The sequence below is a fragment of the Parasteatoda tepidariorum genome, chromosome 4, assembly GCF_043381705.1.
Source record: "Parasteatoda tepidariorum isolate YZ-2023 chromosome 4, CAS_Ptep_4.0, whole genome shotgun sequence".
Taxonomy (NCBI): domain Eukaryota; kingdom Metazoa; phylum Arthropoda; class Arachnida; order Araneae; family Theridiidae; genus Parasteatoda; species Parasteatoda tepidariorum.
Genome location: NC_092207.1, coordinates 79,552,874 through 79,580,395, shown reverse-complemented (window position 1 = coordinate 79,580,395; position 27,522 = coordinate 79,552,874). Strand labels below are relative to the sequence as shown.

At 27.5% G+C, this 27,522-nt stretch overlaps 1 protein-coding gene and 1 long non-coding RNA gene across 4 annotated transcripts in view; one reads left to right on the top strand and one right to left on the bottom strand.

Moving 5' to 3' along the window:
• The window catches only part of LOC122269283 (uncharacterized), a 124,300-nt gene that overhangs the window by 25,771 nt on the left and 71,007 nt on the right, over positions 1-27,522 (top strand). The gene's annotated exons all lie outside the window — the stretch shown is intronic.
• LOC107437872 (calcium-activated potassium channel slowpoke-like) overlaps positions 1-27,522 on the bottom strand; it is a 218,399-nt gene that overhangs the window by 189,905 nt on the left and 972 nt on the right. For all 3 annotated transcript variants that reach the window (XM_071180103.1, XM_071180104.1, XM_071180105.1), the window contains exon 2: positions 13,024-14,456. In XM_071180103.1, the coding sequence (XP_071036204.1) occupies positions 13,024-13,347 (324 nt within the window). In that variant the 5' untranslated portion in view covers positions 13,348-14,456. The remainder of the gene's footprint in view (positions 1-13,023; positions 14,457-27,522) is intronic.

Sequence of the window (27,522 nt, the reverse complement as noted above, 5' to 3'; positions counted from 1 at the left end):
CACTATAGCGGGGTTTGACTGTACATATATATATATATATATATATACACACACACACACACACACACACACACACACACATATATATATATATGTTACGGTGATTAAGGGATTCCAGCCCATGATACAACTACCATTGAGGAAATTAACATTATTGTTGTGGACGGTGTGAATCGGAAGCAGAATTCGTATCGTCCAGTCATTGCTGGGAATCGAACATTTCATCTTGCATACTGTACTTAAAATACTTACGAAAAAGGTAACATTAAAAAACAAACTAAGAAACAGGCCCCCCCACACGCAAGCAGGTGCCCCATTCACAGAAACATTTTGGAACCCTATAACTTGTTATACTGTTTAAAATCATACTATTTAAAATCGAACTAAAAAAACTTCACTTACATAAAATAAAGCCTTTTTAAATAATTTTAAGAAACTTAAACGCAATTTTATTACTTTAGAAACTCAATGCACGTTAAATAAAGCATTTTTATACTATGTATTACTTAAAAAATTTCAGATGCTAACCCGTTGCATTCCTCAAATATTAAAATAATTTTCAAAACCATGAAGGTAGCTAAAATAACTGAATTTTAAAAAAGAATGTTATAAAAAATTAAAAATTTTAAGAGGTATGAATTACTTTGTCAAACTATTAAAGTTATTAAAATATCTTTCAAAGCACATCAGACGTTAACCAGTTTAAAATTCGCTGTCCCATAGTGCTATGTAATTCTAAACTATTTCAATTATTACTTTACTTAATTAATTATAAATACTAGGCAGAGTTGGTGGTGGTCAAGCATATTTAGAGACCTAATGACTTAAGGAGCTAGGTACCTAAAAACTTCTAGGTAGAAAAATAGATTTTGGTTGACTTTTTAAATTTTCCTTGTGATAATCTACTCAAATTATTGGTTGTGTTGTTGACGTATGCCTGTTTAGGCAGAGGGGGTGCGATTGGTCGTGTCTTTCAGTGGTGCCATCTATGGTCAAAAATTCGACTTCTGCCACACCATACGTCGCACCAGTTTATAGGGTGGACCCATTCATACATCCATTCAATCATCCCCAAATCGTAATTTTGACCTGAATCAGAGAACGATCGTTCTCCAATCCAGTACCCCCAGAGGTATTGATTTGTTATAGGAACATGGAGGACTTTTGCGACGCGACAGATTTTACGTGCATCAGTCACTTTACTACACGGTAAGTCTTCGGCCGGCGTGGGGTTCGAACCCACGAACTCTCGGACATGGGCCCAGTGCCCTACCGACTAGGTTATCCCGGCCTTAAAAAAATTATTGATGTTTGCATGATAATCAATAATTATTTGTAGATAAAAAAAAAGAAAATGCTCACTTTTTACACGAGAATATATTCATTTTAAAGATGTATAATGCAATGTTGTTTATTCTTAGTTTTTTTAATATAATTTATAAAAAGTCAAATTCTAAAGGGCCCCCGGAGTGCTTGGGGTCCCCGGACGCAGCCCGGGTGCGCCCTTGCGTAAAGGCAGTGCAAGAAATTTAAAATTCGATTGCAAATTAATAGTTAATTTCGTTCTTGTCGAATGTTTGGGTGGTTAGAATAATTTTTTAATTATAATAATAAATACAATAGTTAAAATTTAAAATTTTTTAAAGTTCAGATAGAATTGTTAAACAACGCTATTCGCGTGATTTTAAAAACTCCACGCCTTAAAAAAGCATGTTATTCATAACATATTTTGTTTAACAGTAAATTTCTTGAAGATAAGGCGTTGGTTATAGTCTCTTCTACAACAGTTGAAATAAAGTATATTATTTTCAAAGCTTTAAAACTGGAGATTATAAAACAGTATGTGAATCGACTTTTAAGCCTTACTCAGTAGAAATACAAACGATGAGTTAAACTCACAGTGAAAAGGAATAAAAAAAATAATTTTATGAAAGGTGATTTTACGAAGGTATAAAATAATAACTAGTACATGAATAATTGAAGATCGTGACCCACATCATAAAATGTTGGTGTCCAAAATTCTTCTAAATGAAGGCTGGAAGTCATAACTGTCTCCTATACATAGAGGATAGGAGTGAATAAAATTTTTCTCCTCCCCATAAAACTGGCTTATCGTTTTATTGCATCTGGCATTTTGTTGTTTGTGGATAAACTCCCCTGAGCTTCGTAAAACACTTTTTTTTACGCAAGAAACGAAGAAATAAATAAATAAATAAAACTCTGTCCAAAAGATTTAATAGATCTCTTTGGTACCTATTGTACAAATCATTATGTATGCTTTTAAAGTGTAAAGTATTAAACTATTTCTTTTCTTCCTTTTTTTCTAAAAAAAAAAAGTAAAAAGTGATTTTTAAAATCCAGTTATAACTCGCCCTGAGTAAAAAAAAATGCAGTCAAAAATCCCAGAATATGGTAAGATTTACCGGATTTTTAGCTTCATGGGAACATCTAAAAGCTCGATAATTTTGTTCGAAGCGATTTGGTAATGATTTCGATAAAATTAACAATAAAGCATGATTTTATAATATGCGCTAAAATTTGGTAAATTTGGTAGAATTTGGTAATTTTATCATGATACTTTGGAGAAAAAAGTAAAAATAATTTATTCGGGCAAATTTACTGTTCAGTCTAGTATTTTTTACTAAATGTATGGTAATCAGAGTTATAATTCTGAAAACCAGAACATCAGGTAATACGTTGTCACATGACTGGAAAAATTATCAAATGAATGGTTTAAATACTTCATATTTTGGTTTCATTAACTAGAGTTTTTCTTGAAAAGAAATTAAACTAAATTAAAATAAAAAATACAAATGAAACTAAAATGAGTTTTAAAAAAATTTGAAATTAAACAGAATGTGTGAACAGAAAAAACTAGAAAAATAATTTTATCTCATTAACGCCACATAACGATAACTTTAATTCATTATATCAATTCAAATATATTTTTTTCATTTTATTGAACTCTTGAATTAATACTTTTATATTATCAAAATTTTCAATATAAATGCTAATGTACTGCATTTAGTAACATCTAATCTCTCGCGTTTTCGTTATTTCTGTTATCAAAAGCTAGATTATAAAATAAATATTTTGGAAGAAATAAACAAAATCTTCTACAACAATAGAAAAGCCATTTTTAAATGCAAAGAAAGTGTAAAAAAAAGAAACTACGTGAAAACCGAAATTAAAATTTCCACAACTTTCGAACAAATCGAAATTTCAAAAAATAATTCTCGAGCTAATTTTATTAACAAAAACATCCTTTGCGTCAAAGTTCAACTCTAAATTTGCATTCCTGTTCGTTAGAAAAACAGCTCTCAGGGTATTTTTTTACTACAAATTTAATGGTCATTAATTTTCAAACAAATTTTTGAAAGGTAATTTGTTTATTCCTTTGTACTTCCCGTAATTTTTTACGCACCTTTATAAGTCCTTTCATTTTTGAGCGGCAAAACAAGTCACAACTTAAAACTAAGCTTCCAAAACAGCAGCTAGGGCTTCTTTAAAGTTTTTTAAAATCTTTCACAACTAGTCTTATAGTGCAGTGGTGGCTCAGGGGATAGAGCTCTCGCCTCTCCTAATCCCAGCTAGGGCTGGTCGATACGAGTTACACACTTTTAACCCAACTGCTGGTTTAAACTCTTTCCAGTGGTAAACGAATGATGGGTTAGAGTGCGAAATCAGCCAGACTAACCATTTGAGTTTTTCGTGGTTTCCCTCTCCATGTAAAGCAAATGCGGGTTCGTTCCATCGAAAAGTCCTTCACGAAGGTAAATTTCTCCCAATACTTGATCCAGGAGTTTCCTTGTCTTCTAGATTGGGTTCAATTTTACAAGGCTAGAGAGTTAAACATTGTTAGTCGTAAACTGAAAAATTGAGACGGCTGCCCAACGATGGTTTTAAAATAAATTTAAAAAAAATAGTTTCATTTCAAACTGTAAATAAATTAGATGAATAAATAATTTGGAAAAATTATGAATCGATTTTACTGTAGAAACGCCATTTGACATTTACGCTATTCAGCATTTGAATTTTAGTATACGGGTTTTTGTCTTAACAATTATAGGTTCCTTAAACTGATTAAACAAATTGCATTAAAAGAACGTTCTTGTAAGAAAATCAAACCTAACTTACATAAAAATAGTAAACCTAAGTAATTGACAAAACTCAGTTATTGAATTGCAATAATTTAAAAGGTATACGACATTTGAATTAAATGTTTCAGGACTACACATTAATTTTAGATGCAATAGACTATTTGTCTGAAACGAATGCTTGTGTAAGTAAAATAAAAAGAAATGTCTTACGCAGAAAGAAGCTTAACCTAGACGCCAACTTGGCAAGAATCGGAGTTATTTTGTTTTTAAATAAAATGTGCCACAAATTAACCTCCCCATTTGAGAAAGTTTGCTTTGTAAACAGTTTGAATAGTAAGAAAGACAGAAATGCAATTTTGAAGGGCTGAATATAAAACAGAAAGCTAGGAAATTTTATTCTCTATTTTTGAAAGTTGAAATAATATTGTAAGATCAGCAAATTTATTGCTTTTTATGTAATTATTTTATTGTCTCGGTACATTTTTAAATATTTTTGTTTTGGTTTCATTTCAATAATATTTGGTGATATAGATAATATAATAATATGATACATAAAACACTGGAAGATTTACGAATAAACTAATTCGTGAGAAAATATATTAATATTGTTCGCAATTGTATACTATTTTTGCATTTTTTATTACTAAATTGTAGATAGTGATTTTCATTGTCTATTATATAATATTAGTATATACTTTGTAATAAAAATAATACCTACTCTAATATTATGTATGTGTATATATATATACATACACATGCACCCGTGTGTGTGAATGGTATGTATTACTGCTCATGATTTTAAATAAATTTAAAACGCGATAACAATCATTTTTATTTTACGTTTTAATATTTCAATGCAGAATAAACTAAAAATTATATTATTATTAAAAGGCAAGTTGTTTGTATGAAATATATTCGAGAAAGTAGCGAGAAGTTTCGAAAAAATAAGAAGTATTGCAGTTCTTGAATCGAAATTATTTGTTGTCCATGTTTATGAAATAAAAATGAATAATTTATTTCAACTATTGAGAATGTATATATTTGTAAAAAAAACAGTTTTATTGATCATTGCTTCATTTATCTATACGGTAAAAAGAAAAACAAAATTGTTTTTCTTTTTAGATTGTTTATATTTAAGCAAAATCACAAACAAATGGCTAGCTTTGTTGCTAGGACAATAAATACTATTCATTTAAGGCTTCTTTTATGTTATCTAACCATATTGGAAGTAGTATAACATTTTTAAAACCGAACACTTAAGCTAAAATAATTTTGCTGATTTGAAGTTAAAAATGTATGTAGTATTTTGAATAATTAAAAGCATCAAATACTTTATTCAATAATTTGCTTGCATGCAATTTAGATGATAATTAAAAAATTCTAATAAAATAAATGTATAAAAACTCTAATACATAAAATTACATAACATTTTTGAAGAACAAACTGTACATTATCTGATTTGAATTGTCTTTCTATCTTACTAGAATTTAAATGGTTAAACACAAAACTGGGTGTTTAAGTATGTATTTATCACAAGGTATAATGTTTATTATCTTGAAAATTGAGTTCCCATACCTAATTTCTTAAATGAATAAAAAACAGAATAATATAGCATGCTCGAACAATTTGTCCACTAAAATCTCGACAATTGTTTTTGTTCTAAAAATAATTGTTTTATGTATAAAAACGTTGCTCTACGCTAAAAACATTAAACAAAACTTAAACAAGACTTAAAACATTAAACTTAAACCTAACAAAACTTTAACAAAACTAAAACATTAAATATCGAACGTTAATGACATCATACATTAAACATCGACTATCAATGTTTAACTCTCTAGCCTTGGAATTTTAAACATTAATAGCCAAAACCGAAGAAATTTTTTAATTTAAATTGTCAAGAACATGAATTCTAATTAGATAAACGTGAGAGAAAATTTGTGGAATCCTTCTCCGTCTCAATTTAAATCTAACAAAATTAAAACTCTCTTCTCCAAATAAATGTAAATAAAGGTATAATATAAAAATGTGAAATATCATAAATTTAAGCATCAAATAGGAAATGTTGAAAAAAAATTTTACCAAAAAAGTTTAACCAAAACTAAAAATAATAAAAAGTTTTACTATATGTTTTACCATAACTACCATTATATGGTAAAATGCTTCTGACTTTATGGGAACACCAAAAATCTCGGTAATTTTACTGAAGTGCTTTGATATTTTTTTGGTAAAGTAGACAATAAAATATGATTTTATAATACGTGATAAAATTTGATAACCGTAAAATGTGGCAATTTTACCAGGATTTTTTGTCAAAAAGATTATTACTAACAGTACGGAAAATAATTAATTTCACATTTTAATTTACTAGTTCGCTGTGTATTAATTAATTTTATCTCTAAAGTGATTCAAGAAAAAAATATACACTGTTTTATTATCTGTAATGACTGAAATAATAATTTATAAAAAATGCAAAACAGAAATGCATTATTGTTTAATTCCGAAACAGTAGAAATTAAGTCATGCTTTTTTGAACCCACTTTTAAAGATTTTTGTTATCGTTTTCTAAAACGATAACATATAAATTTTCAATTAGTGTACTAGACATTTATTACGATGCCATCTATTTATTACAAAGCACTATACTAAAGTGTACTTAAACTAAAGATAATTATGTAAAAAATTTACGCAATAAAAACTTCCGGGTCTAATTACGGCAGAAATTAAGTTACTTAGGGCTGTTGTCCATTTCACCATAAAGTTTAACGGAACAAAAAAATTTACAAAAATTGCATTGTTGTTTAAAAATGACTGAATCACAGTAATTAAATAAATATTACTGTAAAACTTATGGTATAGGGTTATACACTAAAATAGATTTTACGGATGCTGCACTCTGATTCCATTACTTTTTACTGTAATTTAATACGGAATCTTTTACAACGTAGAAAGACGTTTGTAATTTTTAGAACATGAAATATTGAGCCATTTAGAGAAATAAATATTGTTTTGGAAATTAAATTAAAAATTTCTATTTCTTGAAATAACTGCATCTACTATTCCGATTGTCAGTGTTGTTGAAATTTTCACTGGAGATTTGTCTAGTTTTTTTCTAAACTTTCCTCCGTGTTTCTAACTATGTACTATTTGTATTTTCCACTGCTTCCGAAGTTAATGATATCCATAAAAAGTAGAAAGCCAATAGAAGAGTTTTAAAATTTCAATATGTTATCAACTAATTAAAAAAGTTAGAATTTTAGTAGTGTAACAATTATTAAAATAGCTCTTAATTAAATTAAAATTAGTAAATATAAAACCAAAAAATCAATACGAGTTATCACATTGTTCAAATTTCATTGTGCAAGTTGCGCAACAAATGTTACTAGGGAAGCCATTTTTTTTTCTCTTTTATGTAAAAACGCCTTTATATTTTTAAATATTCCGATTTTAAAATAGACAGTGGGCGCAATGTCCTTTACCGCCTACGCTCATCAACCTTGAGAAGTTATCAAAAATAATTTGGATTTATCCCAGAACAGTTGGCATTTCTTGAACTTATTCTTTTTGGAATGACTTTAAATAATAGATAATAGATTATGATTTCCACTTATGGTCAAGCTGAAGTGCATCTTATGCTTAAAGACTTGAGTGTTCTCGAAAAATTATCGTAATTCAAGTTGGCATTTCATTACTGCTGTGGAGGAGAAAAGTCAAGAAGTCTGCAATAACAACATCATTCTGTTTGTTTCTGGATATCTCAACTGTATGATTTTTAAGTAGTTTTGTTGTTATTGTTGTTTCTAATGCCCTTTGACAATGTCGCTTGCTAATTCTCCAACCAAATTTAAGGCAGAGGGTGCCTTTCGTGCTTTTCAGAGGCACCATATTTGGTCAAGAATACGACTTCAGTCACACACACGTCGCAGCCTGGTTTAGAGGGCAGACCCATTCTCACATTCTTTTTTTCATACACATATCGTAATTTTGACCCGACTGATTAAGCGTGCACCAGTCACCATTTACTACACGGGGATAGAACTAACGACTTCTTGAACATAGCTCCAACGCCCTACCAGCTAGTCTACCACGGCTCTCATAGTTTTGTAGAAGAATTTTAAGGGTATAAACACTATCTTTTGACAATCTTCAGTTTAAGAATGATATTAAGAAATGATGCAAAAAAAAGTCTCAAAATAAGTTTTTCTAAAATGTGAAACAATTTGTTATTAGTACTTCTTTAGAAACTGTTATTTGTGTTATGCTTGATATACCAGGTATTTTAAATTTTTAAAGATTTTAAAAGATTTACTATATTGAAAAAAAAGATTTGAATGCATGCATTGCATCGTTTTATTTAATCTGTTTAGTAAAATAAACGCAATTTCACTTTTTAAACTTGTAGGTAGATGTCGTACATTTTGCACTGAGAAAAAATGTATGGTCAAAGCTTTCTTACTGTGCTCCTAAAATTTACCGTATTTCTGGAGCTATGGGGACATCAAAAAGCTCATTATTTTTTTTTATTTTATTTTTTTTTATCGAAACACTTTGGTACTGATTTTCGTAAAATTAACAACGAAATATGTTTATAAAATATGTGATAATACTTAATAAATACGGTAAAATTCGGTAATTATATTCTGATACTTTTGAGTATGGTATCAAAATCATTTATTCAGTTAAATTTACTCTTGTATTTTCTACTAAATGCGTAGTCATAAGAACTACAATATTGAAAACCAGAATCTTCGGTTGACCGTTACCATATGAACGAAAAATTGACCAAATGAATGGTTTGAATACCATATATTTTGGTTTTTATTACCAGAATTATTTATTTTTTTACCAGAAATGTACCTCAGAGTACTGTAGCTCTACCAGAATATTTATCTCCGTGAGAGAGGTGAGTAATAAGTATATTTTCAAATGTATACAATAGCATATTAATTGAAGTGTATAAACTGCTCCTTTTTCAAATGCCGGGCATTTGGGTCTACTTCCTATTGGCTTCAAAAATGCCAGTATTGCTACTCTCCTATCGTTACCCAGTGGGCACATGTAGCTCTATCCTGGGCACCTGTAAGTCACGGCGGTGCAGTAGCGTCGCCCACGTGCTACAACCACGAACCCGTTTTACGACGGGTTACATTCGCACAATCACACAGAAGACATGGAACACACAGAGAGAGAAAGTTACATCCATGCCTACGGTGGGGTATGAACCCTCAACCACTGGCCCCCTAAGCCTTTCCTATAAATAATGGTCTGTTCTTTATGTCCTATAAATAATGATGGTAACTACATGGGAAGAAGGAGCACGCCTAAAAGGATTAAAAATTGCATCGCAACCCAAGACTAAAAATATCACCGCGAATTGCCAAAGGCGCTTCTTTATTATAAACATAATTGTTCATCTGGCTCTGAGTCCGTACTTTTATTTATTTATCTAAAATATCGTCTGTGGCTTTTTAAATTTAAAAAGCGGACAAGTTCAAAATCCATGCATGCGAAAATGGACATAATTCGAATTGCCTGTTTACAAAAATAGGCACAGCAAGATATGCATTTTTTTCAGATCAAATTAAACAACTAAAGGAGGAAATGTGTGCTTACCTATCTTTGCTCATTTAAGCACTACGCATAATAATTTGACGAAAAGAGTTCAGATAACGAATTTAACTTTTATTGCTAGCATAACTTTTCAGGTTATGTCTTCGTATTCAGAAATCTAAGTAATAAAGTAAGTTTTAAATTCTCTGAATTCCTGCAATGGAAATTTACTAGTGATATACACTTGCAGCATTCTTGGAAACCAAGTAAAAACAACTATTGCTATCTTCCAAAGTCTAAAAAGAGTAAATAAAATATACCAAGTGAAAGTTAAAAAAAAAAGTCATTTGTACCATGTCCATTTTCTTAAAACGCATTTTCAGTTGTGTCCATATTCTTAAATGCGAATTTTCAGCTGTGTCCAGTTTTAAAAACTCACCAATAATCTTCGTCTTAGTCTTACTCTTTTTTAATAATTATTGTTAAAAACTGTTTGGAAATTGTCTAAAACACCTGTCTGATCGTAATTTTTGGTATTTATCATTTATCGTAATGATTTTGCTTTACCAAAAACTTAGTCCTGGAAAATTAAAAACGTGTTTTAACGTTGCATTACCCATGACCTTTTGTATTAATGTTTCAGAACATTTTATGTTCATTAATTTATTTCGAAAATAGAATTAGGAATTCTGCTTTTCTAAATAAGTTCACAATTTGGGCTTGGACCAAAAGAGAATGTTTTGTCAGTTACGATTTATAAAAACAAATTACCGAAAGTTAAGAATAATGAGTTCTTTCAATAATAAAGTTGATTCGAAACATACACTAGAAAAATAGAAGTTATTAATGCTTCTCTGGGCTTCTCTCTAATTAGTCTTTGTGGGATTTTGGTGACTTAATTAGATTTTTCCCATTGTTTTAGAAAGTTTTCCCAAATATTTCATTAACTCGTTATTTATAATTTTTTTTTAAAAATTACATTCATTAAATCAATGTAATCAGTCAGAAGCAATTATAAGCAATTCCATATTAACAATCTTTAATTAATTATAAGCGCAGTAAATATGGATATGTGTTGAAATGTAAATAGACATCAAATTTATTTATTTTTATTTATTAAATTCATTAAGAGCTTAAGGTCAAATTACAATAAAATATCCTTTATTGAAACACATCACATTTGTATAGAAAATATTCATTCAATCATAAGATATTCAAGTTAGTGCCTTTATTTTTCGTGCATAGAACACGAAATAAAATATAAAATTACATCTTGATCAACTTTTGCTCTAATTATAAGATTTTCATAATCAAATATGGTAAAAAAACCGGTATTAAGGATGCTAGTACTTATCACTGTAAATTTTTACGGAACAAAAAAATTTGAAATACCGTAATTTTTGCAGTAATATTTATTAAATCATAGTAGTGAACCAAAGATAAATAATTCATAAAACCGTGCGATTGAGTCGACCTGCAAGACAGTAAAAAACTTTAACAGATTAATAAAATTCTATTAAAAGCTTTCTTTGGAGTGTTGTGAGCGAATCAGTGGTCGTAGTAGACAGTTAAGTTCGCCATGTCTTCAAGCGTATCTATACCAAATTTTATGCGTATCTGTTCAGAATTATGGATTTGTATAAGGTGCAAACATACATACACGAAAATAAATTTTCTGTTTTAATTATATCAACAAAAATTTTTCTTCCTACTTTTGAATCACTGAAATAGTTAACCCTAAATTAATTAGAATTCTAAATTCTATGAAACTAAATAAAATCAGAAGCTTAAGCTTCTATTACTGCAATCTGTGCTTACAATCAGAAGCTTAAGTTTCCATTTGTAAGCACACAAGCGCACACTAGCATCAGGTCTATGCGGTCCGGTAATATAGTAACCGTTTTTAGTACAAATGGCCATACAAGCGTACTTAGAAGGCAGAGTTGCCTGGATCACAGTTGTCTGGACTAGAAAGTGCAGTCTTATTGTGTTTGAAAAGTCCTGTCGTCGCATGGGAGTTTGTAACAGTTATTCATGACAGTAGGCAAGTTTAGCCTATCTATTACCAGCACTCTCTGAAAATGATGCGAAACGTTGATAAAAATAAAAAGCCCCAGTTTTTTTAAAATGAAAAGCATTTATGACATGTCTTTTTTTAATTAATCTAAAAATTTACTTTAACTTTGCATTACCTGAGCTTATAAGAATTTTTTATTTTGATAATTTTCTTCTAATTGAAAAGATCCTGCCAAATTGGTGAATTTAAAAAAAAAGGTTTAATAAATTTTAAAATATTAAATTTATTTGTCCGTTTTAGAGCTCAGTTATGTCTTAACCGAAATTATATTTCATACAGTTGAAACTTGTTGTTTTGTTTCATGTGAATAGTACTTAAGTTGCGCCTTTTTATTAGTGTCCTTGGTGAGAGAGCTTCAAACAACACTGCTAATCAAGTGTAACAGATGTTTACTCATCATACTCTTAACACATGCGTGACGTCCCGTCATTTAAAATTCCAATCGTGTATTCAGAAAATTCAAATTTAAAATTTGTAATTTCCCAGAAACTCCTAATTCAGTGTCAAGCCACAGATGAAGATCGAGTGATGTTAAATTATGTTAATTAAATTGATTAGGGTTGTCGAATTGAAATAAGAATGGAAGTGCGTAATAGAGTCAGAAACACAGAAACGATAGCAATGTTACCTTTCAGGGTTTTATAATGAAATAAACGAAGTGCTCCACAGTTAGCATACAGCTGATAAAACTGTTTGTATGACAGTATTTAAAGTGGATATTAAAGTCACGCCTAAGATGGTTCATAAGCGAACAACGAAATGTGAAAGGGTTGAAAGTTCAACGCAATGGCTAGAGGTGTCCGTAATGCTGGTATTTATCGACGAACGATTGCAGTTTTTGGCAAACGCTGTGTAAGGCAAACTATTGTCAACATATTTATTAAAAATTTTCGTTAACTGTATGTATTAATATTGAATCTGCCAAGACTCAGATGAAACTAACGCCACATCTGTTTATCAATCCATTGATTGTTGTTGATAGAACAATTAGAAGTAATTAAAAAGTTGCAATTAGAGAACACCTCTGCAGCATTTTGTCTGACATAAGTAAATGAAATGAGGGATAAATTTTTGCCTCGTGAAATTTGTATTTCTTTTTAACCAGATCTTAGATTCACTATAAGTGTTTCCATATGAGTTAGAAAAGCAGTCTGTGGTACGCTAGTCTTACTTTAATTTATGACCAGTAGATGGCGCTGCTATCATTTCAGGATATCTGCCATTATTACACTTATCCACTTTTAGGCAACTCTAACAGATAAAATAATCAAATTCATATTTTAGAAATATACTCACAAGAATCCTGCCAGTTGTTGTTTGTCCTGATATCAACTCTCCAGCCCAATCTTTAGCCTCTGTCATGAACCCGATCTCCGTGACTTCTCTTCCATTGTTGGCACCTTTAGCATTATCTTTTGCTTTTGCTATCGTCTGCGTTGATGATGCAGTTGTAGCACTGCGGCAACATATAAATGCAAATGCTCTGAACAATAAGATAATGAAAATTCCAGTTAAACATGTAATAATACTGGATAATAGAAAACACCACCATTTTCGTTCCAAAAGGCACAATTGTTCTTCTGTCATATTAAAGGTTGAATTAACAGTTGTATCTTCCATTTTCTTGTCTGAGATTAATGAATTTGTTACATTAAGATTTCAGTAACTGTCATTCTCTTCGTATTTCTTGGGAGTTAATAAGTGTTTTTTAAGTCAAAATCATTGTGATATTTCTTATCTGATATTGACTGAGTCTAATAACGCCGTACAGAAAATATAGTCCAACATTTCTACAATAGTAATAACATTCTGTATTTAAATTAGGTATTTGAATTTTTCAATAAAAATATTTTCTTTGAATTACCAATAAATGATATGCTTATATATGGTAAATTTTATCATCTAAAACATTTTTCACTCTAACGTATCGTAGCGTTAAAAAGCTATACTTTTGTAGGTAAAATTTGGAGAAGATGATTTCAAAATGAGAACAAACATTTTGACATTACTCTAGAACAACCAAAGTAAGAACAACCATTTTGTCTACTCTAACATTCGGTATACAATCAATTCTATTCTAAATGCATCTTAAATTGTCCAATTTTCAATGATATGATTTATTATAGGAACATTGCTAATACAAAATATAATTGTCATAAACAAATATATTTAATGTAAAACAACATTTTGCATTTGTTAGAGAAAATAGCGTCTATCTAAAATGATATGAAATCATGATATTGTCCTCTCTAAAAATTGCTAATTTTCTAATTTGAAAGGCAAGTTTATAGGTATAACTTTTAATTTTGCATAGAATATACCTGCAGTACCAATAAATGATGGAACAAATTTTATTAAAATAAATGTGCACATGTTTTTTTAATATTTCATTATTTTTTCTACAATTTGTGATCACACAAAACTCAACAGCTCTTTCGTCACGTTCTAGTATAGGATATATGTATAGGATATATATTTGCAATAAAGCTAACACTGATATAATTTCTCATCACTGCCTGAAATATGTAATAATTAAGCTTTTTATACTGAAGACAGTTTCAGTACAGGGTGTTTTATTCAAAGGCACAGAAAATATCCTTGATTATTCGATGTATATGTTTCATTCTTATTTATTTTTTTTCTTAGTATATTCTTTCACATGATTGCAAGTTTTTCACAAAACAATCATTTGTTGACAGCTTTTCTTCGAATTACGTAAGTCTTATCATCTGAAATGAAATTTAAATTGTTTTAACTAAATACAAGAATTTTAACTTAGATATATATTTGCTATTAATATAAAGGCAGTTCTCAAAAAATTAGAGCATAATACAGATCTAAAATATAAGGAATAGCAATAATTAAGTTTAATTTGAATTAACCGAAAGGTATCTGATTATTGCAAAAACGTGATTTTTGACAAAATTTTGGAAATTGAGTTTATTATAAGTTTAGATTTCCAGCAATCTTTTTTTCTAAAAATACTTTATTACATTTGTTTGTGCTCCGTTTATTTACGAAGTTATGTCAGTTTTTGTGTAAGCCTTACACAAAAACTGATACTGTAAGGTGACAACAGTGGATAGATTAATAATTTTTAAGTCTTTGAAGGCGTTTATATCAAAATCAGTTTTTATCACATTTTACACCACCTGAAACTAATGTCTCATTTTGTTTTTAAAGTAATTGTGCACAATTTTTCATGAGTGTTTAAGATTATAGCACACATATTTCGAACTACAGGCTAAAAGAAAAATACAGAATTTAATTTTTTATGAAGGTTTTTTCGCAAAGATAAATGAGGGAATTCTTCAAAATTTGCTCTTTTTACTACATTGATCTCTGCCTCAGTAGTATATACACCTGCTTTTAAGATAATAGTTGAAAATATAACTGATTGCCATCCAAATAAAAGCCTCGAAGAATTTTTGGTTTAGGTGACAGAAATGTTTTTGCAGTATTTAGCGTATAGGAAGAAAATGCCTTATTTCCTAAAATTGGCCATTTAAAAAAATTATAATAATAAAATATTTTTCTTAGTTTAATGAATTGTTACACATAGAAAAACAAATAAATTAGTTTTTAAAATTTTATATTAATATTTAAAAAAAAGTTTTAAAACTAGTCAGATACCTCAAAGTTTTAAGGTTAACATATAATTCAGTCTTGTAACAGGAACTGATATAAATTATTGCTGTAGAATATAACGATAAATGACAGAGAAAAATTATTTACATAAAATATTGATATAATCATATAATGACTTTAATTGGGTCAATGTAACATCGTATTTTTAAATGGCGTCTAGATATAGGAAGGTTAATTTAAAATAACCTTTGGTAATAACAGCAAATGTTAAGTTTGACTGTTTGAAAGATTTTTAGAAAAAGTAATTTAATGCTTTGATGTATGCTAAAAAAGTAACGTGCGAAACCTCACTTTTATTTTAAAGGAAAAAAAATAAAAGTAAGTACTTTATAATTATTTATACATTCTTAAAGTAATTGCCTGTGTATTTAAGTACTTTCTTATGCTTTTATTAAAAAATTTGGCAAGAAAATGTTTGTTTTTTTTATGTGAAGGAAAAGATTGTCCAAATAATTCGTAATAGATGATAAAAAAAAATTGTCATAGTGTAAACTTTAATTAAATAGCTTATATTCCTGAAGTAATGAATATTTACTGCATATAACAAAAATATAAATTTCAGTGTAACTTCCAGTAAATAAATATTACACCAGATTTATTACTTTTTTACAGATGATTTTTTATGGAGATAAATTTAAAATAAAAATATGTAATTTTGATTCCAATTGTAAGATTAAAGCTTCACTTACAAAAACTGTTTCGAAATATTTTCAATTCTAAAATTACAAATTAAGAAAACATTTTCCCTCACAATTGCATTAAAACATAAAATAGTCTACCGCAACGTAACTATTCTTTTAAACGTAGTTTTAAAACTCTTATCTTTTTAATAAAATTCTCCACCTTCATTAATATTTGAATCATTAATTTTAACTCTTAAATATAGTTACACAATAAATGTATGACGTAACAGTTCTCTATAATTCTGACTCCCTTCAAAACAAATCAACATCAACATTTAAATATATATATATATATAAACCATAGACAATATATATATATATATTGTCTATGGTTTACAAATTTTTTAAAAATATTTAGACCAATTTCTTTTTCACTCTTTAAAATATGTACAAATTGCAAGAAATTTTAACGAAAATATTTTTTAAGAAAACTTTAAAAATAGCAATATAAATTAACTGTTCCAAAATTAACAATTATAAAAATTAAATATTTTCAAACTTCTGATCTAAGTAATTGGATTTTTATATATTGGAACTCAATTTAAATAGTAAAATCTCAAACTAGACTTAAATACGCTAATTAATTTGTACGTAAGCATTATAAACTATGAGATCAAACTCTTAAAATAAAATAGAAGCAAGAAACTGTGAAATATTGTCCTATTAGTTTAGGCAAAAGAATGGTTGTAAATTTCAGACACTTAAAGTTGATTTCATTTCCCTATCCTATCATTCGATCAAAATTTACTAAGGTGTTCACTTTTTTCGAGTAGTTTATTCAAAAGAAGCATTAATCTAAAACAAGACATTAATATTAAAAACTATTATTCTAATTTGATTTCCTGTAAAAGATATCTATATTTATAAAAATTTATAAAGATAAAATTAGTAAATAACTAAAAGTTTGTCAATAGTTAATAATTATTTTAAAATATAACAATAGGTTTGAGTTTTAATTGCTCTTACTTAAAAAGAATCCTTTTGTTGTTTAACTGCATTACTCTGCACAAATACTGGCATTGATATGTTTCGTTTGAAAATATGTACTCAGTAAACTCAGGAAAAATAAACACAATACATATTAAGAAAAAACTGTTTTACTGCAATTATTATAATGTAATTTAGTCTGAAATATAATATAGAAGTATGTTATGCGTGATAGACATTATAATTATTTATTCAGGCTCTTTTACAAACAATTGTTCGTAATTATACTTATTTGTTTGAAGCATATTATATGAGAGGGTGACATATGTTTGATGTGTTTTTCTATCTAAATAATTATAATTCTAATAATGATAATGACTTGCATGTTTGATCTAATTTTTGATTATAAAAAAATAAAGGAATATCGGAATCTGCAGTGTTTTGTTTTAAAAACAAAACAAATAAAGAATTATGAAAACAAGGGTGTGTCTTTATTTACGAGTGATATGTGACATGATAAAAGATATCAATTCATCTTTCAGTCATATTGTCAGGTTTAGAACAAACTTATTAATTTCGAATTTTTAATTCGTGAATAGATATGCAAATTTCAAGTGCTTTGTGTTAATAAGCTTGTTTTTACTAAATTAAAATGAAGAAATTGAATCTCTATTTCAAAACAGCAGAAAAAATGTAGGTCTCATTCTCAGCCCAAGTCGAAATACTTGATCGTTCCAACAAAACATTTTCGATGGTTATGTTGGCTTCAGAAAGATTCGTGATGGTTCAACATCTTTTGATGGTCACCATCATCCAACTTTTGCCATTAATCGCTCATGGTTTTTGATATCAACTTCCATATCATCCTTCCTTTGAGCAAACTTCCATAATTCCATGATGGAAAATGCTACTCTAATACTATGATGGTTGACCGTCGAGAGGAGTTTGATTCTCATGGACCAACAGTCCATGATGATCCATGATGGTCCATGATGGTTACAACTATAGATTTCCCAGATGGTACAATAAGAATTCCTTTTGGTTCTCAGGAATATACAATCAAAATTATTTGGGTTTTTATTGAACCATCATAAATCAGTCTGAGTTCCTATATTGAGGTGATGGTGGTTCATGATCGTTCGAACATTTGAGTTCTAAGAAGCTATGATCGAAATTTATGATGGTTCAACATAAATAAACCATCAAAACAAGTTGCTATTCTTATGTTGGACCATCATAAATCAGTCCAAATTCCTACATTGTCCAAATCCTCAGTATCAGTCCAAATTCCTTGGATGACACTTATTTTTAGTTATGTTTTTTTAAGCGTCTTAGTTGATTGAATTTGGATAATTACGCAATTAAAACTTATCATTCATGTAACATGCATAAGCTAAATTAAAATTAGTTAAACATAAACCAGATACCGAAGTGAAATTTACGGGAAGATTACAAAACATTTTATCTTTAATCGAAACATAATTATTTTTTACATATTTCGATTGCATAGTCCACGGCGAAATAAAATATAGTCTCGTTAACTGGACCTGTTACAAATATCGTTAAGCGGAACAAAATACGCTACAAAAACTGATACAAAGCACAACAGATGCACAATTTTTTAATTCTGTTCTGTCTGACAAAAAAGAATTATTTTTCTAAAAAATGTAAAAAATGCTGAACTTTAAAATTTTGCTTCCTAGGAATTATTCCACATTTGTCACTAGTAGATTGGCACCTAACACCCCAAGCAATAAAAATGGTAATTCGTTGCTTAGAAATACATTCAGTGTTCATTTTATTCATTGCTCCTCAAAGCCCTATTTCCCTCTCTTACAGCATTGGTGGTTCGGGGATAAAGCGTTCGCCTTCCAATGAGGAGAAACTGGTTCAAATCCCAGCGATGGCTGATCGATACGAATTCCGCATTCAGCTAGCACCGACCATATTGCTGACGTGAAATATTCTAGGTAATGGCCGGATCAAGGCGTAGAGTCCCTTTTACCATCAGGCTCACTATGAGGGGTTTTCGTGGTTTTCCTCTATATGTAAATAAAAAGCGGGTTAGTTCCATCAAAAAGTTTTTTCCATGAAGGCACATTTCTCCCAATACTTGATCCTGGAGTTCCCTTGTCTTCTCATTCGGGTTCAAAATTACAAAGCTACTGATTTAAACATTAGTAGTAAACTCAATATTGGGTAGGCTATTCAACGATTGTTATAAAAAAAATTTGTTTTTTTTTATATTGAAGAAAAACTCAAATTGAAATTTTTTCACCAGCCATTTTCCTTAATTACGTCACACAAATAGCTTACTTAGATTTCATAAATATTATTCAAATTCTATCTAGTTTTTCGAAAGACCGTAATAGTTATATTAGTGTTAAAATTATTCCTATTTGTTTGAAGCAAATTGATATGTCGTCTTAAAATGGTGCATCATTTCTTTTATCGCCTTATTTTTCATTTTCATAGTACACCTTTTCAATGATATATTAAATAAACATGTCTTATTTGCCTTATTTTTTAGGGTTAAAATAATTTGAAATAATCGGATTGCTCCTTAAGATTTTTCAAGCAAAATAAAAATTAAAAATTAATTACTTTTAGAAATATCGCTGAAATTTGTTGAATTATTATTAGTTTCTAAAATGTAATTATAAAAGAAATTGAGAGAATGAATAACATCAAGACCATATTTCTTATAAAGCATTTAAACATTATAAAACAACTAAAACAATATTTTGCCTTCCAATAAAAATAGAAAATTATAACTTCAACTTTAGGAGTTTGTAATTAGCTGCAAGAAGAAGCCCAAGTGCGCAGAAAAATAAACAAAATACTCTGAATAACTTTTGATCCAATGATCAGGTTTTTGCGCACAATGACTTAATCTTAATGGTTCGAGGGATGTGACCTCGACACCTAATGACCTCAATACCTAGTGACCAATACTAACTAATTAGACCAGATTATATATTAATTTACGAAATTAGACCAAAAAAAGTATACTTTCTCCGAATAAAGATAAATTTTTTTCCGACTGATTATCATTTCTGTTCCTCAGAACATGGGGTCAAAACGGCTGCAATATGGGTAATATGGTCCTAATAGTTTCGTTAGGAGAGCTGTCCAACGTCTGAACCTTAAAGTAAATTTCACTTTTTTCGTATTTCGCTATCTTTCTAGAACTGTTTATGCAAATTAAAATTTATTTGCCCGCAATTACAACTTCATTCATTCAAAGACAATTTCACGCAAAAAATATTTCTTAATATATATTATATTTTATTTCTTTATTTTATAACAGATGAAAATTATTTTTTGAATACCAGTTTTTGCATTATTTTATAGAATATAATTTTCTATGGTAAAAAACAAGACTCAAACGAAATCGGTTGAATAATTCCTGAGAAATTGAATTTATAAAATATCAGTTAGTTCACATAGATCAGATTTATAAAATATCAGATTGATTTCTCAGGAACTATTGGACCAATTTTGCTCAAATTTTGTATTTTGTTATGTAAAATTACATTCTTTAAAATGATGTGAAACTGCGTATTTTTTACAGTACAAAAATGTTCTAAATATTATTAGATAAATAACAAAAAAAAATGAATAATTATTAAAAATAATTTTTTGCCTAAAATTTTATTTGTATAAATGAATTTTGTAATTGCGTGCGAAAAGTTTTGAATTTGTTTAAAAAAATTTGTCGGGATATGACGAAACCCTCTCAGAAAATTAACATTAGGGAGTCCTTTGACGGCTCTAATGACCAAATTTTTGTAACCATATTTCCTATTTTTTGTGGATTGCAGCTGTTTTTTTGGTGGCCAGAAATTGTAATTTGTCAAAAAAATTTGTATATAAAACAATTACAGTATTAATTAATGTTATTTTTAGCTATAAAAATTAGCATGAAATTTAAAAAAAATAAATATAAAACATTTGTCGGTGTTTTTGATGATAAATATAAATACATGCGTTAATAATGACGTTATTACTAAAAATAAGCGTAGGAAAATCAATGTCGCAATTAGTGCTTGGATATTATTAAATTAGAGTTTGGCTTCGTTGTATTGGTCACAAGGAAATTTATATAGTCCTTTAAACTTTGTAAAATCTGCAATTATGATTGTTTTGCACCTAATATTTCCAGGAATGTATGTACACACAAACTGTTATTAGAAATTTATTTACTGTTGAAAGAAATTTTACAAAAATTACTATTTCCAGATTTGACCAAATTTGAGTTAAACATAATTTCGAAAAATAATACGAATACGAAAAAATTGCTTTATAATTGCAATTACGTAATTTGTGTTTGTAGTAGAATTTTAGTTACTGTAACTTACTTTCTACTTTTAATACAATTTAAATTTAAAAAATGGCTTCATAATTAATAAAAGATTTATTGTCTTCCATATAAAGATGATATTTTTAACGTAATTCTTTATTTTAACTTCATCATACTCTGAACACTTTATAAAATCTGTATGTTCTATATTGCAAAATATAATGTAAATATTATAAAGTTGAATTCTTTATACTTAAAAAAATCTTTTTTCAAAAATTGATTCATGTTTCGTCATTCTTTAAGATATTACATTATTGTAACTTCTTCGATTAAATTTCAAACTACTGTGCCCATTTTGATTGTTTGATCTTGAAATATGGTAAATAACAAATAATTACCACGAATGAATATTTATGATTTAAAAAAGAGTAATCACATAATTTTATTTATTATTCGATTTTATTTAAAAGATTATAATTAATAGTAAAATATTATAAAATGTATTACTATTAATATAATAGTAGTTTTAATTACTATTATTATTAAAATGTTTAACCAATATTATCTTGAAATTAGTAATCTTTATTGTTCGTGGAAACTTCAAATAAATATGACAATTATAAATTAGGATTAATTCAATTATTAAAAAAGGACATTTTCAGAAAAATATAAGTGATAATTAATTATACGCTAATCTTTCGCTGATTCATTAAGAATTATAATTAATATATTAAATAAGCATTTACTCAAAACAAGCATTATTTTATTATTTACATTTAGCTTCAAGTATACGTTACTCTGCTCAAAAATCTACTGAATAATAAAACTGTTAAGTAGATTTATGTTCCTAATTCCTAATAATCAATAATGCAATTGAAAATGAAAATTAGAATAGAATGTCTTTAATAAAATAACGCGAAAATCAAATGAATAAACTAATTTTTTGATTACGAGCTGATTAATAATGCGAAGCATTTTAAATATTTATTACGTTAAAATTGTAAATTAGGGTAAACGGTAGACATTCTATTATTTTAATGCTCCACATATTATTTTCCTCAAAAAAAAATTGTGTACGACAAATATTTTTAACTTCAAAATATTTTTAGGAAAAAATCCATACATTATGCATGATTGTTCGGATTTAAATTTATATAACATTTTTTCACTTCTTTTATCTAAACGTCTATCAATCACTGAAAAAAATTGTAAGAAACTTCGGAAATGACAAGATAAGTAGAATATTTGTCAAATCACCTCATTTGACACGTTATATTTTATACCTTAATTCAAAGGTTAAAGTAATTTTAAATCTTAACTGCAATATCCGTAAAACATTAACGAAAGTCTTTTCTTTTTCAAAAAAATCAAACTTCAGCATAAGAACTAAGTTTAAAAATAATTTTTTGCTTAAAAAAAGTAGTTTTAAGCTCACTTTAACTTCAATAAAATAAAAATTACAAATCAAAAAATTAAATTAATTTTTTTAAACATTTAACAGATAATTAAAGTTTTCTGATATTTAACAGAGTTTCAGTTATAAAACTAGATAAAGATAAATGATGTCTATAATGAAAATAATTATTTACTTAAATTGCCATTGAAGAGTTAAAAATTACAAAAATTGTGATAAAAATAAGGGAAACATAAAATTTAGAAAATTATTACGTTAAAGTGATAGAATAAAAAGCCGAAACTTTTAATAACCTTCTATTTAATCATAAGGTTGTCATGCACAAAGATGCATTTTCAATAGTTTGAGGATCATATATTGAATATTATAGTTAATTTGTGCGAATGATATCTTAAGTTACAAAATCAGACTTAAAAATCTCTAAGTAGAATATTTCTTTTTAGAGGTATTAGGAGTCTTCATCTTTAATATATTAGAGCTAGAAGCAATCTGGAAAAATTAGATTCCATTAGTTTAGGGGGACTAGTGGCTCTAAAAGTTGCATTTAGTACGCAAAAATACATTTTGCGTACTTTGCCTATTCTTGCAATTGACAAAAAGAATAAAAAAATTTGTGTACTCAATTATCATTTCGTTGACTCCAAAATATGTCTATGCATTTCTTTCTTCATAATCATTTGTTATTTGTTAGTCATTATTTTAATAATGGTCAAAACGCTTCAACATATAATGACTGCAAGTTTTTTCTTCAAATGCGTAATTTTAAATTAAAAAGTTTAAAATTTGACTGCAGTTGGTCAGCTATTCCTTAAATATAAAAAATTTTAAAATAGTCTTTCTTGAAATTTTATTAATCAAAAATTATTTAGTGCTTCGTAATTATTTTGTAGTCTAAAATAACATACATTAAAATGAGGTAAAGATAAAGATTCCTATATCTTTTAATATAAAATGCTTTTGACTGTTATTAAAATAATTAAAATAAATAATCAAAGATAAATAGTTATGTAATTCCTTTGAAAGCAATACTCCACAAAAATATCCTTGCTTACCAAAATTAAACGCACATTGGTTAAATTAAAAGAAATATATCCATTCATCTATTTTTTATTATCTTTCTTTTTATCGATAAATTTCCGTTCTAATCAAACCAATGGTACTAAAATATTTTTTATATAATAGCGTTAAAACTGTTTCAAATGCGTTTGATTGTTCAGGAGAAGAAATGAAATATTTTATTAATGGTTGAGAAAAGTGAACAATTCTACAATTTCTTAGGCAGTAACAATGCTACTTTTTGTATTGTATCGCATTTAATGTTGTTTATATTGTTTTGCTTAGGAGGAAATTTAAAATTTATGTGAAATGGCAGTAAAAGACTCTTTTATGATTTAAAGTGTTTTTTCTTCTTTTTTTTATAACCGTCATTGAACAGCCAACCCAATTCTGAGTTGACGACTACCAATGTTCGATTCCGTAGCCTTGTATCTTTGAACCCAATCCAAAAGACAGGGGAACTCCTGAATCCAGCATTTAGAGAATTTTAACTTCGTGGAGGAGTTTTTGATGGAATATTTGCGTTACATGGAGAGGAAAACCGCGAAAACCTCCAACAGTTAGCCTGATGGCAAGGAGACTCCATAACCCGCCTATTATTCTGGATATTATACGTCAGCACTGTAGTCGGTACGAAAAGAGCGCAGAATTCGAGTCGATCAGTCATCGCTGGGATTCGAATTCAGGTCACCTCTTTGGGAGGCAAACGCTTTTCCCCTATGCCACCTTTGAATTTACCAGACACATATGGAAATTGCTATGTGTTTGAAAAAGTATTCTTTTGCCTAAAATATGATTTAGTCTTGAAAATAACACACTTAATGTTTGTATAGAACATAAAAATAACAATACAATATTTTACAAATGATTGAAGCTTTTGTTATTTTCTTTCGCTACGTTGCAGATTTTTCAGCTGTGTCAAGTCAAAAAATGTAGCTAGCGCAAGGAGAAGAAATATTCACCGGTTTCTGCTAAATAAGCAATAAAAAAATTAAAAAACGGTGAAATTTTAATCTTTTTTTTTTCTTTTTTCCCCTCTAGTATTTCCAATCTAATAGCGAAATTTTACCTTTGGAGAAATAGATACAGACAAAATAATGTTATGTCCTGAAAATCTAAATTATTTTTTTTTATTTTACAGATATTTTAATCATTTCAGAAACGTGAAGAAAGTGCAGATTTTTTTCTTATTTTCTAATAAAGAGTATAAAAATAAATATATCACAGATTTTATATTTGATTAAGTAAATATTTTTCACGAAAAAGCCGTGATAACTTTCATAAAATTTTGAATTTATTTTAAAATTTAAGATTAGTTTTTGCTTTCCTTATTTACTCCGAAAATAGATTGCGATAATTTTTTTTAAAAATTTTATAATGTTAATATCTGTTATTTGTTGCTTTGAGGAATATACTGTTTGAAATATTTATAAGATTCATTTTAATTTGTCAAAAATTGTCTAAAATGTTTTGGACTACATTCTTATTTTATATAAGTTTTATTTTATATATTTCTTATTTTATTTATTTCTTATTTTATATATTTTTTATTCGCTTTACTAAATTTATGAATAACTTAACTGAAATAACATCAATTAAGTAATGAAGCATTCCTTTAAAACAAACCTTAATTTTAATACGTAGAGTAATTTGCGAATAAACAATTTTTGAAAACATTTTCTATTTTGTCAACATCAATTAATTAGGATAGTAGGGCAATTAGTACCACTAATTTATTAACACCAAATAAGTAAATAACAAAAATTTTATATATGATCTNTAATTAGGGAAGCATTCTTTTAAAACAAAGCATTTGGAGATTAATTTGCTTTGCAATGAAAATTTTTTTTAAAAACGTTTATCCTTTTAAAAAAATTTTAGAAACACTAACTATTTTATTTTATTGATGTTTAAAATTAATAGACTTAATCTACTTTTTTACGAAAGTGTATGAGCTAAACTATAAAGTTATTAGGCTAAAGATTTTAGACTTTTCCGTAAATATTATAAGTCTTATAATAAACACTTTGCTCTTAATTTATTTACTATGTTCTAAAATAAATCATTCTACTTCAAATAAGTTTATAAGCTATTTTTTGTTTATTTCTTTCTAAACTCTCTTTGATTATTTGCATTTTTCTTCTAATGGTAGAGCAGTATAATTCTAAAACCTTTTTAACCTCTACACGGTTGCATAAAAATTTGTCTTCTTCTCTAAATTGCCAATCCGGTTTAGAATATTTTTCTTTTGTGTAAAATAATACTGTCGAAAATTTTAAGAATGCTCAAAGTCAATTTTGAAAATAAAATTTGCTCGAAGTGTATTTAATTATTGATTCCGAATCTAATTTCAGTTTATTAACTGTTCTAAAGTTTTAATAAATAACAGTCAATTATTCTTGGAATAATATAAAATACAGCGATCATAAAATATTTTTTTTCTGCAATTTGATTTCATTAAAAAAAGACTGCTAGTAAATATTGTAAAATTATAATCTAAAAAATTCCATATTTAGGTAACTAAAAACTATTTTTAAATATAGGAAATAGTTTTGAATTCTTTTTGAGCGATTCACAACTCCAAACCTAGCCTATATATGTTTATTGCTTCTTTTTATAATTGCCTCATTATATATTTTACAATAATATTTTATATTATAGTATTTTATGTAATACTTTACAATAGTATTTTACACCAAGTTAAAACTCAAAATTAATCAAAAATTAAAATAATCATGAAAAAATAACTTTTACTATTAAAAAAAATTTTTGAAATACGTTCGAAATTTTTTTCTATTCACAGTTATAAAAATATTATTCCAAATGTTTTGCACTTAAATAGTTAAATATTGAAGATTTGGTTACTTTTAATTTAATAACGAGTTTTAAAATATTTTATATTCCAAATTGTTCTTTATTTACCAGAATATAAATAATCAATTATTTGCTGTTCCTTTAAAACGAAATCGTAGTTGAATGAATTTTTTTAAAGAATACAGTTCTTATGGATTACAGTTTATTCTTTTTTTCGGTTATAATGAGATAATTGCTTATCATTGGTTGAGATGAATTCAGTTTGGGAATTACAGTTTAAATGGAATAAAAATCATACAGTTTAAATTTATTACTCAGTTTTTTTTTTCGAAAATGTTGCCTACTTATCACATCTTTACTAGGTTGAGCAACTTATACTAATATGCGTTTAAAACTTACTTAAATCTATGTTTGTAAAGAAAATATATAATTTATTTTAATATCTAGTTTATTGCTGGAAATGTATTTCTTTATTCAATCAAAATTCATACTAAAACGTTAAAAAAGTAAACATATCAATTTATGCTTATTAAATTCCTTTCATATCATGTTTTATAATATAAACGCTATTTATATTTAAGAAATCATAATCAAGAGAAATAAATGTATTATGAATCAATTAAGTAATCATTGGTATAAAAAGTTTGTGAACAAATTGACAATTACAATGTTATTAATGTATGTAATTTTGAAATTATAATTGTTTCGAGAAATTATTCTTAAAATTTATAAATTATGAGTTACAACATTATTCTTTAGATATGTTAATACGTAATGTGATTTTTTCAGATAAAGTAGTTTTGAAATTTATAAATTATATTTTAAAATATTGTGATATTTATACACATGATATGACATCCAATTGACACAATTTTTGACACATGATATTTATACATCCAATTTTTTTCGTGCATAGTAGTTTTAAAATAAATAAATAATGTTCCACAACA